Source organism: Oryzias melastigma, linkage group LG4 (assembly GCF_002922805.2).
Source record: "Oryzias melastigma strain HK-1 linkage group LG4, ASM292280v2, whole genome shotgun sequence".
In the NCBI taxonomy this organism is placed as follows: Eukaryota; Metazoa; Chordata; class Actinopteri; order Beloniformes; family Adrianichthyidae; genus Oryzias; species Oryzias melastigma.
Window position 1 is genome coordinate 15,493,466 of NC_050515.1, and position 14,971 is coordinate 15,508,436.

Genomic DNA, 14,971 nt, shown 5'->3' on the forward strand with positions numbered 1-14,971 from the left:
GTGTGGGCGTGTGGTTGTCACGACAACGAGAGTACTACTCCCCTCATCTGATACTTATAAAGCAGGAGAAAGGACACAGATAAAGACACAGGAAGTGTATGTGCGGGAAACAGGAAGTGTGACATCCCAGATAAACAAGAGGTACATTCATCTATCTACAGCAGTACGAGCCTTAAAGTTATTGCCAGACGTTAATATACGGAGTCTGAACCTGCATGTATGATATAAAAGAGAAAGCCCTATCCTCAGTAAACACAGAGAGTCTGCTCTCTGCCTGAGCAGGAATATTAACAATGACTTAGAAAATAAGAAGCTGTTCAAATTTATTTTAAAAAACATCTTAAAAAACAAGATTTCTTAAAAAAAAAAAAAAGTATACCACCAACACAAAGATTTAAATGAACTTTAAAATAAATATTAAGGAGCAACTTCCTGTTTTTTTTTTGTGTCCAACAGGCTTTCATTAGTACAGAGTAACAATGACGTGAATCTTTCACAGAAATAAAGCTTCTGTTATCTTCTCAGCAAAACCTTCCAAAGATTGTCCTAACATTTGGCTTAATGGTAACAAAACGGAAAGTAAATACATGACTAAAGTTGCCTCAGAATATTGATATATTACAAATACATGACAGTATGTTATAGATTCACCAAAAAAAAGTTCATAAATATTTTCTATTTGTGGTGAAAAACACATAAAAAGCTGGAAAAGCCCATTTTATTATTATTATTACTCTAATGATATTGTCTGTCACGCATGGCTTCATATATTCTATATTACATGGCAGTATTTACAAAACATTGAACTTTATTTTGTAAGAAAGGTCAATCCACGATGGGAAGATGTTTTAGTCACCACTCTGATTGGCTCACATCTTTTTTTTTCCTGATGTGCTCCCATGTTTGGGAATAAAATGGCTGACACTTCCTTCACGTACAGGAGAACAAACACTGCTGTTCTTGTGGGGGTGGGAGTGCATCTCATCAGACATGTTTAGTTTTGGAAAAGTGGAGTGGTGGTCGGGGTGGGGCAGGCCTGACTGGTAGACCAGTCCTACGACAGCCCCAGCAGGCACAGAGGTCACCCGCCCGCCCGCCCGCCTGCAGATACATTTTACATCAGTCTCAATGATATTAGAAAAACATGTAAAGGTAAATATTAGTTAAGAACGCACTGACTGAGAAACAACAAGTTAAATAGTTAAGGCTGGAACAGGACAAAAGCAAAGCTGTCGATGTGTGTGCCAAATTCAAAGAGCATTATGGCTTTTTTCTTCACTTCAGCCTAATTCTACTAAACTCCACACCAGCAACACGGCAGCAGAAAGGCCACTAGAGGGAGCTCTGACGTCCAGCTGGGCGTGCCTCCCTCCCTGAGCTGCAGGCTGTGAGGGGCTTCAGTTCACTCAGAGCCTCTTCCTCTTAAAGTAGTCGGCGTACTGCCCCCCCAGGCCCTGGGAGTGCTGCCCGATGTAGGCCCCCTCGGACGACGGCACTTCCTGTACGGCCAGCTTGGGATACTCCCTCTTTAGACCCCTCGTCTGGTTCTGATGACACACAGGTGAGAGGAAAGACAAAGTCACAAAAGACTTGGACTATGTCAGAATTTCCACACTAATCCCTAACTATTAAAAAAAACTTAAACCCTGGATTTTAAAATCAAATTGGACACAATGCTCACTACTTTTTTTTTTTTTTTTACTTTTATTTCACAAAGTGACTCCAATGCATTGTGGTCTATACATACTAATGTAGTGAACATCGATGCACACTAGTTTTTCACAAAGGCTTTTGGGAAATTTCGAGTGCACTCGATTTTGGAATTGTAGATCCGAACAGCACTACAAAATAGTGAATGCACTATATAGTGCACTAAACAAGCGTCTCTAATCAGGAACTCCTGTGCAAAGAGCACACTCCCGCCATTTCAAGTGGAGCGCTAACCATCTCTCCTTTCATACAACACAATTAGCTGAACTTTCTTGTACACTTTCTTGTCCGAAAATGGTCGTATAAAGTTGCGTAGCATCATGTGAACGTGAGGTTTTGAATGCGGGAGCCCAAAATAGACTTCTACAAAGTTTTTATTGGAAGAGTTTGCTCAAACGCGCGTTTCCGACCCCGATGTGAGCGCAGCATTAGGTCTTGACGTCGTCTTTTACTGGTTTCTAACCTGCTTCTTTTATCCATCTTAATGTTTATCTTGCAATCTTGGAACAAACGTGGAAAATTTATGCTCGTACCCGAAGGATACAGTGATGAATCAAATCTCTTCCCTGATCAAAATCTCAAACCAAATTTGGTGAAAACACAACCAGCCAAACAGTGTGTGTGTGTGTGTGTGTGTGTAGGTCTTAGGGGCCCTCAGTACAAACAAGTGTAAATCTCTGTGCAGACGAGGCTCAGCTCAGACGTCATCGAGCTTCTTCTCTGAGCTGCATTGTTCTTTCAGCTGCTTTTTGGACAGCACAGAAGTGGAATCTTTTCTTCATGAAACTACTTTACATTCCTGTGCTGCTTTAGATTCATGGTTCTATTCCATAAGAGCTTCAACTTATAGGCGCCTCATCTGTCCAAGCACAAGAAACGGCACCAGAACAGAGTTTATTCTAAAAGTACCGACTGCAGATCTTCAGTCTGTTGCTGCCTCGGAGCAGGGACTTCTCTGCACATGTTACTCTGACAGCTCACTTTGACAAACATGAACATATCATGGCGTTTTATAAGAAAAGAACCAAAGAGCAGGTTCTTCTGCACAGTGAGCCACCATTTCTGCTCTGGTTTTTCCAGCCTGTACATTTCTCTGTGCAGGAATCTCTGCATGAAGCTTTCAGGGTTTCAGTTAGGATCCAGCTGTCATAGCAGCTTCTAATTTTCCTTAAAAATAAGGCTTTGGATCTACTCTACTACTATTGACTGAATAAAAAAGGACCATATAACAGGCTGGTAAATACATTAAAGTTACTAAGGTAAAAAAAACTGAAAAAAGTTACTAAAGTCAGTTTTAAAAAATGCTTTTTTGATCAGATTTTTAACTATTTAAGAATTTGTTCAATTTTATAGGTACCGGTACAAGGATTAAAATGTCAAACTACTAAAGGTGAAAAAAATAAAATAAAAAAAAACTTTAGGTTAGAAATTAATGAATTCGTCCTCTTTTGTTGAATATCTGGCCCCAAAGTTGGACTGTTCAGCTGCTTCACTCACATAGTAGTACGCGTTCCAGTCCGTGGCTGCGGGGTGAGCCGGCGTGACGGGGGTCGGAGCTGCCGCCGCCGGGTGTGGCGCCTGCAGGAAGCCCGGCATCAGAGGCAGGGTGCTGTAGGCTGGGAGCACGGCGGCGGCCGGCAGCACGGCTGGAGGAGGGGCTGCGCCGTTACTGACCGTGTGCAGGGAGACGCCCAGAGGTTTACACACGTCCAACTCCTGCAGGGAAACCACAAGTAACTCAACCCTTCACCTGAAATCTCATTTGTTTCTGATGGTTACTTTTCTGCCCTCTTGTGGTCGTTCAGAAACAGCTCTGATTTTTATTTACCGTTTTCTGTTTCTGAAACCACATTTTCTGAATTTGATGCCTTGAGTGTTCCTGTCCAGGATACCTGTGCCTCCATGAAGGCTCAACTCAATAGTCCAGAATGCAACACATCCTTAAGCAAAAACCCCAGAGTTTGGAAACGCAAAGAGAACATCAACTTACAAACTTAAAATTTGCTTCAATACAAACATGTACTTGAATTTTCTCAATCTACACACCCACACACAGCATGTGAGCTCAGAGCAGACTGATCAGGGTGTGAGGTTTGAACGGTGACGGGGTCCCTCTGGAGGATCCGTGATTTACAAAGAGGTCAGACTCCAAATGAAGGCGCAGAGCAGCTCTGTGTAAATGCCAGCAAGTGTGTAACAGCCAGAGCTGGCTCTCTGACTGCCAATAATAAGTTGGGAGTCTCAAGTTGGGTTGAAAGATTGAAAGAAAAGTTTTTCAATCGAAATGCAAGAACAGTGAATCTGTCACAGAGTCAAGTAAAGGATGAGAAACTGCCACTGACATGAGTGTTATAGATTTTAACACTGATAAACTACTTTTCCTTATTTGTCTCCAAACAGTGAAATACATCCCGATATGATGCATATCACAATATGACTATACCAGACCAAAAAGAGTATGATTTTGAAAAAAAAGCACCATAGACTGAGTTTAGTTTCCTCTGATATCTCACAGCAGCATGTTTTCACTCATGTTAACCTTTCATCTTTTCTTGCTGTGAACCTGATTTGAAAGTTAGTTTGGGTGAAAAACTAAATCCCTGCAGTTTGTTTATAATTGGAGGTCTCCACAGCTATGTTTCTGAGGATCCATACAATGTTTTTGCCCTTTTGTTATCACCAAGGACACAGAGATCCACACTGGCAGCAAAATAATGATATAATCTTAAAAAAAAGAGAGAAAATAATGCAAATAAAATATACTTTCTACATATTTGACATAAAAACAGAGATAATCAGATTATTTTTCAACAGGAAACATTGTGCTGACTGTGTTCAGCTGCAGAAACTGTCATGAGCAGTTTGGTCAATTTTAGATTAATTAGTTTTTTGACGGTTTTAATTTTTGAATGTTTTGCAAAGACAATTCAAAACGTTTGAGTCCATTTGTGCACAAACCTTGCTGGGGAAGGCCTGAGTAGCTGCTGCAGGTTGTGAGTAGTACTGAGTGACAGCCTGCATGTAGGAACTGTAATCTCCATAGGTGGATGTTGCAGGAGCCTGGAGCACAAGAATACTTTGTAATAAACAATAAAAGAACATCAAATTCAGATACAGATTTAAAACTTTTACTGTCTATAACACAGACAGTAATTCTTGCTGGATTTTTTTACTTCATCCCTAAAAGCAGAAGTCAGAGCCGTTTTACTTGCTGTGTGCTCTGGGAGCCGTACCTGTGTGTGCTCCTTGTTGTAGTCTACAGCTGTGCTGTCCTGCTGAGGAGCGGCGCTGTAGGTGTGAGCCTGGGCTGCTTGATAGTGCTGGTACCACTGCTGCATGGCATCCTGTCACACACATCAGTAAGCGACAAGTGAGAGAACAGAGGAGACGGAGTCCGCTTGCTCAGTAATCATCTTGTCTGTGCAGAGTTTGACGCCTCCTTCTTTACATGGTTTTCTTTGTTTGTCCCTCTAAAGCCATTGTTCCTGCTGACAGATAGTTCCCCCTCCTCTGTCTGGATTTTTCCAGACAAATTAAAGCAACCATTTATTGGTTATCTAATCGTGACCTATCTGCTTGGATGAGTTTATTGTAATTAACATTTAAAATGAGGTTTTCTGGCTGCTGCAAACATCAGATGTGTCACTTGCTGGACAACTATGACAAGTGGAGAAAATAAAAACAGCTCGACAGGAGGGGGGAAAATGAATAAAGGATGAGAGGAGCAGAAAAACAGCCAGTAGGCGGTCTCCCTGACTTCTTTTCAGCGGAGGGGTAGACAAAGGAGGGGAGCAGGGACAGATGGAGACTCGCAGAGCTTCCTGCCAAATCCACTCTCATTCTGTCTGTCCAAATATCCAAAATCAGTCGCATCGCTTCCACTTCCCTGACTCGCCTAGTTAAAGACCGCCGTTGAACGCTCTCACACACTGAAGACCCATCTGTGTTTACCTGTGTGTAGGCCTGGTTATACTGGCTGTAGTCAGTGGCGGCATCAGGAGTGTAGGGGGGGGCAGTTGCGGCTGCGGCGTGCTGAAAGGGGCTGGGGCCCTGGGACACACCCGGAGCAACGGCGCTGGTGTACACCCCGGAGCTGGGCTGCCCTCCCTGGGCCTTGTTTCCCACGGCGCCTGAGCGACAGCGGAGGCAAACATGCAGGTGAGCAGAGAGCTGGGGAGACTTCTGCAAACATCGACTGTGCCTTCCAAATCAAACACTCGCTTCTCTTCATTAGGAAGTTGCTTGTGATGATAAACATGATAAAAACGCTACAGAAATGACAAGAAAAACGTCTGTTTTCAGCGTCTGGACTGGGTTACCTCATGATGCTGAAACAGCACTGAATTACCTCTGCACACACAGACCTCTGGGGGTGTCAACTGTGGATATTTTGGGTGCCCACTGAATCTGGCTTGTCAGTTTTTACACTGAGCTGGGGTTGGAGGGTGGGGGGTGTCCTGCTACTGTCCAGGAGTGCATTTGTGACAATGTTAAGGTGGGTGGGGGTTGTCAAAATAGCATCTGCATGCACCCAGGCCTCAGAGAACATCACATGGCTGGGAGAGTAATCACTTCACCTGTTTTAATGTCGCGCCTGATTGAAGTGCATATTCCCCGCCGACACAAATAACTGGTGCTCACTGCCGCTCTTTCTTTGGAGCTTTGAAGCTGTGAGGGAGGGGGGCAATGGCAATGGCATATTTAGCCATCAACATGTGGTTCCAAAACACCAAGTGGATCCAGAATCTGACTCAAAACTGACTCATCTGCTTTCAGAAAGTCTGCTGACTGCCACTGCATGAAGAACCTCAAGCATACAGACAGTTTACCTTTGAGTTCTGAATTAATTCAATGTTTAAACTTAACTCCAGACATGCCGCGCCGACGCCTAAATGACACACGATCTTTGACATATAACTCAGCGACTATTTAGGATGATCAGCGTAAATTAGGCCATTCTGGCGCAGAGAAAAGCGGGTTTTTATATTGGGTTTGCATCGATTTGCAACACATTACTAAAGTAAAGCGTTGCATAACAGCAAATCCAAATTAGCTGAAATTATGTTAATTGAAGACATTAACTGAGAAAGGTTGAAGAGTTTAGCTACGGACACACCGGGGTAAACGCACATTCTTGATCCCGCATTCTGCCCATGGTGGTCACACTGGACAAACAAGGAGGGGTGTATTTTTCTTTGTTTACTAACATTTATCCACCCCCTCCAGTTGGAAGAGGCTTGGTGCTACGTGACCTAGCGATGCAAATCTTGCTCCCATTTTCTTTAAAGGGTAACCAAACCCTCAATCAACTTTTTTTGGATGTTGATCTCTATAAATGGGGCTTTAAAAGTGCTGTTTGTTGGTCATTGCCACATTTTTAACAAATTAAAATAAACTTGTTTCATTTTTACAAATATAGTCGGTGTGCAGCCCCCTACAGGTTTAAACAAGGTATTACAGTTGAATTTTGTGATTGGTCAAACCATGCAAGTCACACATCATTCCAGAAATCTGACATCATGATCTGCAGCTCCAGTAATGATAACAGATCTGTTCCCCAAGCCCCACCCCTCTGACTGAATTTTCAAATTTTGGCTGTGGGTGGAGTCAGCCTCCAACTTCCCTGTTTGGTACCATTTAAAGACGCACTCCAATGAAAATCGTCTTTTTTGTGGTTTTAACATGTCATTGTAGCATTTCTCTCATGTTAGAAGACCTAATAACAGAATTAACGATTAGAACTGTGTTTCTGATTATTTCTTAATTCAAATCACATTGGAACAGAAAACTGGGTGCTTGAAAATCCTCACAATAATGACTAAAATAGGCGTCCCAAAGTCTCCTCTCCCCCTGCGCGCACACTGGCCCGCTTACGATTAGTTGTGTGAGACATTATGAGCGTTCAACACTCATCCTGGAACAAATTGCAATTCTGGCTCAATCTGGCTCAAAACTGTAAAAGTAAATTGATTCAATATTGCTCGTTTTCATTTTTACGCCGCTAATGTTAGCTTGAGGCTACGCAGAGCCCAAAAACTCTTAAAAATAGGTGTAGCTTTGGTAAGCTTTGAACACAAAGCCCTAAACGCCCATTACGTGTGCTTAATAGACTTTTCATTAGAAGTGAACGCTTGAACGCACGTTACAGAGGGATTGTGAATGTAGCTTTATGGTTGACAAAAACACTGGAGGTAAAAGGTCTTGTGTTAATAAAAAAACCCTTTAAAAAGTTGTTTTACCCCTTAAAAAACTTCATGTTAATATCAACTGAGAGCCTAAAGTTTACGTTTATTTCACATTTTTTACTTCAGTCACCTTGCAGAACGACTCCTGGCATCACACTGGCCAAGTTCAGGTAAGGGTTGGAGGGCAGTCGGACTTCTTTAGGAGGCTCTCCCAACAAGGAGCTCTGTCCACTGTTGGCCTGAGAGGAGAAAAACAGAATAAAATAATATTTATATGTACTTAAAAAAAACCCAAAAACATCTGCTTCTTTGCTTTGCATCTTTATCATTCTCTCTTCAAGCGGATTTAAGAAGTACTCAAAATAATCAACACACGGCTTGAAAGTTTAATTTTATGAGCTGCCGAAGAGGCTGCGCAGCCGTTAATTACACTTTCTCTCCATTAAAAGACTTCACAGAAGAAAGCACTGGGAGGGGAATCATTTCCCTCAAGAACTTAAGCACTGTGATTATCTCAGTACACCGGCTTATAGCGAATCATGATGTTCAAATGGCGTAGCGGCGCTGTATTTAATCAAGACCTAGTCAAGGAGAAAGGGAAAGCAGGTGAACAGTCGGGTGGGCACGAGCTGTCAGAGCAGAGACGGCGGCGGGGAGGAGAGACAAAAAGCATGCTGCTGTAGCTCGAAATTGGGTTAGACAGTCGTGTATTATGAGAATCACTGGGATGAAGAGTCCACCTGGGACAAAAAAACCCTGAAAATATATAATAGGAGACGCCATAAGAGGAGGGACGTGGAGAACTTTTCCAGCACAAAACTTCTATTTACTTTATCATGAGCAAATAAACAAGCAGAAATCCTCAATGTTGGATTGCTGTGAATCCAAGTGATAAGACAAACCTGTTGCAGCCGGGACAAAATCTGCACTTTCAGGGTTGTGGAATTGCTGCTCTCAGCACCAGCCTTTTGTCCGCAGCCATGAATACAGACTGTTGTGCAAAGACGGCTGAGGTATCTCTGTAATCATGGCTTTCGTGCACAAAGGGTTGGTGTTGCAGTTCAGGAGAAACTCTAGTAATGTGTTACACGCACAACACAAAATGTGCTGCACAATAATCATGACGGGTGTTCTGGACTTGATCAAAAGCTAACTGGGAGATTGATCCATTTTGAACAATTTTACTTTTTTTTTGTTTTTAGAATTCAGAAAAAGACTCATTGTCTCAGTAAAGAAATATAAAGTTTAAAAAAATGCTGCTTTATATAGTGCTTTATGACAAGTTATGCCTTGTTGAACAGGAAATTGTTTGACTCCACTGTTCAAGCTTACCTTCAATCATGTCCATTTTCCATATTGTTTTCTTTTTTTTTTAAATAAAATATTTTAGCTTTTTATTTACTAGTGAGGCCCTGCGACAGACTGGCGACCTGTCCAGGGTGTACCCCGCCTTCGCCCATCAGTATTCGGGATAGGCTCCGGCACCCCCGCGACCCCGAAAGGGAAGAAGCGGTCAGGAAAATGAATGAATGAATGAATTTACTAGTGATGTTGAAGAACACAAACACTTATATATATAAAAAATCTAGATAGTTATGAGAGTAACAGGTGTATACATTTAAAAACACACATAAAAGCAACATTATGTTGGTAAAAATAAATAAAATCAAAATAAATTCTGATTCCAAACTAAATATTTTGCGACAAACTTAGTCACTTTCTCTTCCTGTTGTCCATCTTTTATATTCATGTGATGCAAACAAAAAACATCCAATCACGAGCTTGTTTCTACCCAGCTAGGTCAGTTACAATTGGCTGAAAGTGAGCCACAGGGAGTGATGTGGGTTATTTGCACTAAAACCATAATAACTCTTTTCCCATCATTTTTATTTAAATTCAACGAAAAATGCAATTTTTAAATGCTTTTTATGCTAAAGGAAAAGAAAGAAAAAAAAGTTTTTTGTTAAAAAGTAGCGTCATTTAAAGTTTTAAATGCAGAATATTTACGGTAATACACATCTATAGTGTATCTATTTAGGTAATAAACACTGAATTATGTCGTATTGACGCAAAGTTAGTTGAATTATTTTATGTATCGATTCGTGGACCGTGTAATATGTGTATCATATCATGTGAGGGAAAGATAAAAACCCCTTTTATTTACTTTTTATGGAATGTGCTTTCAGACACATGGGTTTTCTTAAAAAATGAATAAAATGAGTCTATTCTATTGAAGGGGAGTAGGGACAAATCCATTTCGAGATATTTCATTTGGTGATACCTGTGTCAATTTAAAATGTTGTTTTGTTTTCCACCTAAACCCACCTGGGATGGGTACCAAACAGAAACTCTGTGCCACGTTGCTGTCAGTGTCAGTATGCAGTTGCAGTGGTTAATGTTGTGATCATTAAATAAAACAAATTTGACCATTTTATTAAAATGAAAAACATTCATATTCAGGTAGAGTTCATACTCTGAAAAATTGTTCTGGTACAACCTTGGGATCTATCGCGATATCATATCGTGAGATGCATATCGAGATGCATATCGTATCGGCAAGCTCTTACCGATACACACCCCTATGCTATTGTTCATCTGATATTCTGGCTTTTGAAGCAGAATTACAAAAATCTGGACCAGAATTCACCTCTCAAAGAAACCCAACACAAACGTAATAATCTATGTTATTTTCCTGGTGAAGAGGACCCACATGCACAGACCTGCTGTTTCTCTAAGTGTGCCCACATTCCACTGCAGGGTTCACGACGGCTGCTGGCAGCAGTTCTCTCAATGCAAATATCAAAGGCTTCCAGCTCATCTGCAGGAACCGCTCATGTCAACAGATTTTAGTCAATAAAACATTCATCTTGTTGGATATTTGCTTAGTTATTTCCTTAAACAGGCTCTATGTTTTATTTTTTTGGCAGACAGGTTATAATCGAAATTATATTTTACGTTTTATTTTTTTTTTAAACAGACGAATACCTAGGTCAAAACAAAAGGATTGGCATTTGCGAATCCAATCCAGTTTGAATCCATAAAGATGGTGTTTGAGCACCTTTTGGAGTTTTATATAAGCAGCTTCTGTTTGCAGAGCTTACCATGTTAGGCAGGCTGCTGCCTTCTGAGCCGCTGTGCTGGCTTGTTGATGAATAAACTCCTCCAGGGTGTTTAGGTGGAGGCGGGCCAAGGCCTGAGTTACTCATACCCAAGGAGTAGCTTTGTCCCTGCAGCTGGGAGCTCACCATCGTCCCAGGGGGCGCCGGCTGCTTGTCGCAGGAGGAGGAGGAGGAAGAAGAAGTGGAAGCGGGAAGGGTTGTGGACCCAGAGTGAGAGATGTTTTGGTCTCCAGCGCGACACTGCAGGTACGGCATCCCACCCGGAGTTGACACCAAGCCTGTTGTATTGTGGGTAGACACTGGCACTGGCTCCTGGCCCAACTCTGAGAGAAAACCAAGAGGGAAAAAAGGAAAGCAGAGGAAATGAATAAGGGGAAAAGGGAATATGAACTGGTAAAGATAAGAAAAACATGAGGCAGTGTGAAGAAAGTTAAGTAAAGGAAATGAAATGACGTAAAGCAATGTGAGGAGAGATACCAGGTGCATTTGTGAAAAGGTTTGTATTGATGAAAGGGAGCGTCCATCTCCTCTGGACAGATACAAATGACTTGGACGGCTGGAACCTGAGCGCGTCCGTCTCTGTGAAGCGCGCCACAATATCTGAGAGTGGCTTTCCTGCTCATACATCATCACTTATCATTTTCATTTGCAGCCGAGCACTTAGCTGCACACACCCACTATCTTGCTCACTCCAGGGTTTAATAACACAAATATCTGCACGCACACTACTGTACACAATAGTAAAGGCACAAAACACATACACACCAGCATCAACAAACACACAATCATACTCATTACAAATCCAATAACGCTGTGAAAAATAGCCTCAATCGCACAATAAAAGAAGTAGCTCCAACAAGCCCTGAGCTAACATTTCCAGAAAATCCTGCTAAAAGCTTCACATTATGCATGCAGAGGCAAAATCTCAGCACACAATCAGTGAAATATAAATATCTGTACATTGAAAGATAAATAAGGAAGGCTTTTCCGAGCTTGATACTTGAGTTATGAATGTGCTGCAGCGTCTCAAGCGAGCTGAGAGAAAAACAGTTCCCCCAACCCCAACATTTACACATCAAGTTGATAAATTAAGTGAGTTTCCAACTACCTAGAGTTAATATTTCTTTACAAATCAATTGATTAATTTTTCAAGTATTTTGTTTCAGGCACTTCTACGGCAGAAAACTGTTTAGCTCTTAGTTTTATTTGTTTAAAAAAAAGCTATTAAGCAACACCTTTTCTTACAAAGTTGTAATCTGTTGACTCTGAGGCAGTATTTATTAATCTTCTTGGATAAATGACTTGATGATTAAAAGGAAATGTAGTTATGTTGAACTCTCGTGACTTAAGGAAAGCTGGTGTTTGAGAGAGAATCATGAGATGAGTTGAATCTGGGCTTTTGTGTTGCAGATTTAAACCATTTTGGAAACTTGGCAGGAACATCCAGACCTGGAAGCACTGCAACCACAGCGGAGTACAATCCAGTGTTTTCATATGATGGTCCCAAGTCTGGATAAACGCTGCTGCTGTTGGCCTACAGGGTGCCAGTGTGTAAAAAACAAAGGGCATATGAGGACTTATATGACAGGCTGGACAAAGAGAAGGAAGATTTAAAGCTGTACAGATTGGAAAGGCAAAGAGATGGGAAAGATGAGCAAGCTAGGATGCTCAAGGACAGGGGTGGAAATGTGTTGACAGGTTATACAAGTGTGATGAAAGATGGAAGGGGAAGAGCTGATGAATGAGGAAAATGTTGGAGAGGACAGAGTAGAAGAGGTGGCTGTTGTAGGAGCAGTGAGGATGAAGTAACAAAGATGCTGAGGACGACTAAAGAGGACGTGGTTGTGGATGTAGGGAAGAAGGAGATGAGGGCGGTTGATGTGAGGAGGAGGATGCAGAGAACAGGGTGAGATGGAGGCAGACGATACACTATGGTGACCCCTACATGAAGCAATCAAAAACAAAGACAACACGGAAGGAATGTCCCCCAAATATAGAGTTTCTAGCTTTTACTGTATTGAGTTCAAGGTTCTAAAAACTACAGTAATCATAACAGAATTCTCAATGTAGTTGAAAAACAAAGAAATGTGTGTAAACACTATTCTTTTCTCTTAGAAGATCATAAGGAGATTTTGAAAATGTTCAATTAATCATTTTTTGTATTTAAATAGAAGTGAAGCTGACTTTGCTAATGGTTGTTTTGTATATTTGGTTTGTCTTTTGTTTTCTTTTTATGTTTGTAAAATCCTTTTTTTCTATCTTCCTGTTTGGTAGATGATCAAAAAAAAAAGAAAAAAACAACATAAATGTTAGTGCTCTCATGCAATTAAACTCTGTGTGTCATAAATTAGTTATGACCTGTAATTATTTAATCTAATTGATCTGTTTTAATCTAACCTAAAATATCTAATTTTGAGGTATTTTAATTTAAATGTGTGACATTGTGGTGCAATAAATGGTCAAAATGCACTTAAAAAGCGGCCTTAGGAAGTTTTCTAACATAATAGACTTCTAATTTTTATTTTTACACCACCACAGGGTATATTTTTTAATCTTGAACAACGTCTATGCGTTCCTGCACAGCGACACAAAGACATGCACAGAGAGCAACGGAAAACATATTTTTAGCGTTCATGCAAGTAAACAGTTGAACCCTAGATTTATATTTGAGAACACAAAAACAGTTGTAGATTAAAAATGAGAATAATTCTTTTGAAACATAACCCTGCTAACCTTTCTGTAATTAATTAATTGTGATTAGGAAGATAATTTGACACACCTAATAAATGTTAAATGAAAAAAATAGGAGGTCATGTTTGGGACCTGGATAAAAGAGATCAGCATTAAGGGTTGCAGATCTTTGAAGCATCCTCACATAAATTTCTGTTAATCAGAATTTTGGCTGTTTCGGGCAGCAGCCTGAGCAGGGAAACCCAAACCTTCCTCTCCCCAGCAGCTTCCTGCAGCTCTTCTAGGTGAATACACACAGGGGCCTTTTGTGAGAAGCCATCTTTTGAGCGGGTCCAACATTGGACCGTCTCCCGGCGAAACACGCTCCCCACCTCCTGCCAGGAAGGAATCCAGGAGGTATCCTGACCAGATACTAGAACCACTTCAGCTGAACACTCTGGATGTGGAACAGTCACCCTACACAAAGCCCCTCTCATACAAATGAAGGATTGAGTTGTAATCTAGTTTGAATCATTGTCTTGTTGTGAAAATTCAAAATGAAAGACTTGTCAGAAATCTCAAAACCAAGATGTTCTTGCTAAATGTTATCGCACCATCAGAAACACGTACACTTTGCTACGGTCGGCTATGTCTCTGTAACATGTCAGTTTTACACTCTCAGTCGAGTCATCAGTTCTTCACATAAGCATCCAGCTTGTTGAACATTTTACATTTCTGATCAAAGTTAATGCACAAACTGCTTCTACTTTTATTTTCCAATCTAGCGTCAAAAGTTGCATTCACAGATTGAAAAAAACAAAACAAAAAAAAAAAACTGCTCCAAAACTAAAGGCCTCCTTTGATCCCATATTGATGGAGTAATTATAGAAGTTTATTTTTCTTGGCCCTGCAGCTGATGTGGAGACAGTTCTGCTCACCTGTTGGAGAGTCTCCGAGGAGACCTTTTCCCAGCGGCATGAGCCCCGGAGGCCGCAGGGACAAAGCTTTCTGCATCAGCAATCTGGACGGGTCCCCAAGCAGACTGGAAACCTGATAAAAAGGAAAAATATAAAAGGAAAACGTTGTAGATACAAATAGGAAAACAGTAGCATAAAAAAGATTGCAGGAGAAGGAGAGCACTTTAAAATCTGAAGTGTGATTTCTAAACAAACGGTCAATTCAGAGAAATATTCACAATGAAAAAATGTCCTAATGGATGCCTTCAATACAAAACAAGTAAGCAAAGGAATAAATATGATGAAAGATAAAGATTAGAATAAACTTCAT

The 14,971-nt window shown here is 41.0% G+C and overlaps 1 protein-coding gene and 1 non-coding gene across 3 annotated transcripts in view; both read right to left on the minus strand.

Annotated features, from left to right (window-relative positions):
• Positions 1 to 435: 435 nt before the first annotated feature.
• Positions 436 to 14,971, minus strand: part of raver2 (ribonucleoprotein, PTB-binding 2) — a 74,616-nt gene continuing 60,080 nt past the window's right edge. Inside the window, exons 9-16 of one of the 2 annotated variants that reach the window (XM_024278110.2) lie at positions 14,623 to 14,734; positions 11,141 to 11,337; positions 8,026 to 8,134; positions 5,662 to 5,840; positions 4,944 to 5,054; positions 4,669 to 4,770; positions 3,208 to 3,426; positions 436 to 1,547 (exon numbers count right to left, since the gene is read on the minus strand). In XM_024278110.2, the coding sequence (XP_024133878.1) occupies positions 1,407 to 1,547; positions 3,208 to 3,426; positions 4,669 to 4,770; positions 4,944 to 5,054; positions 5,662 to 5,840; positions 8,026 to 8,134; positions 11,141 to 11,337; positions 14,623 to 14,734 (1,170 nt within the window). In that variant the 3' untranslated portion in view covers positions 436 to 1,406. Of the gene's footprint in view, positions 1,548 to 3,207; positions 3,427 to 4,668; positions 4,771 to 4,943; positions 5,055 to 5,661; positions 5,841 to 8,025; positions 8,135 to 10,996; positions 11,338 to 14,622; positions 14,735 to 14,971 lie in introns of both variants that reach the window. The other variant, XM_024278109.2, reaches the window with a different exon arrangement.
• On the minus strand, positions 1,844 to 1,966 carry LOC112150969. Its single transcript, XR_002920041.1, has one exon. It is a non-coding gene; the product is annotated as a U6atac minor spliceosomal RNA (small nuclear RNA).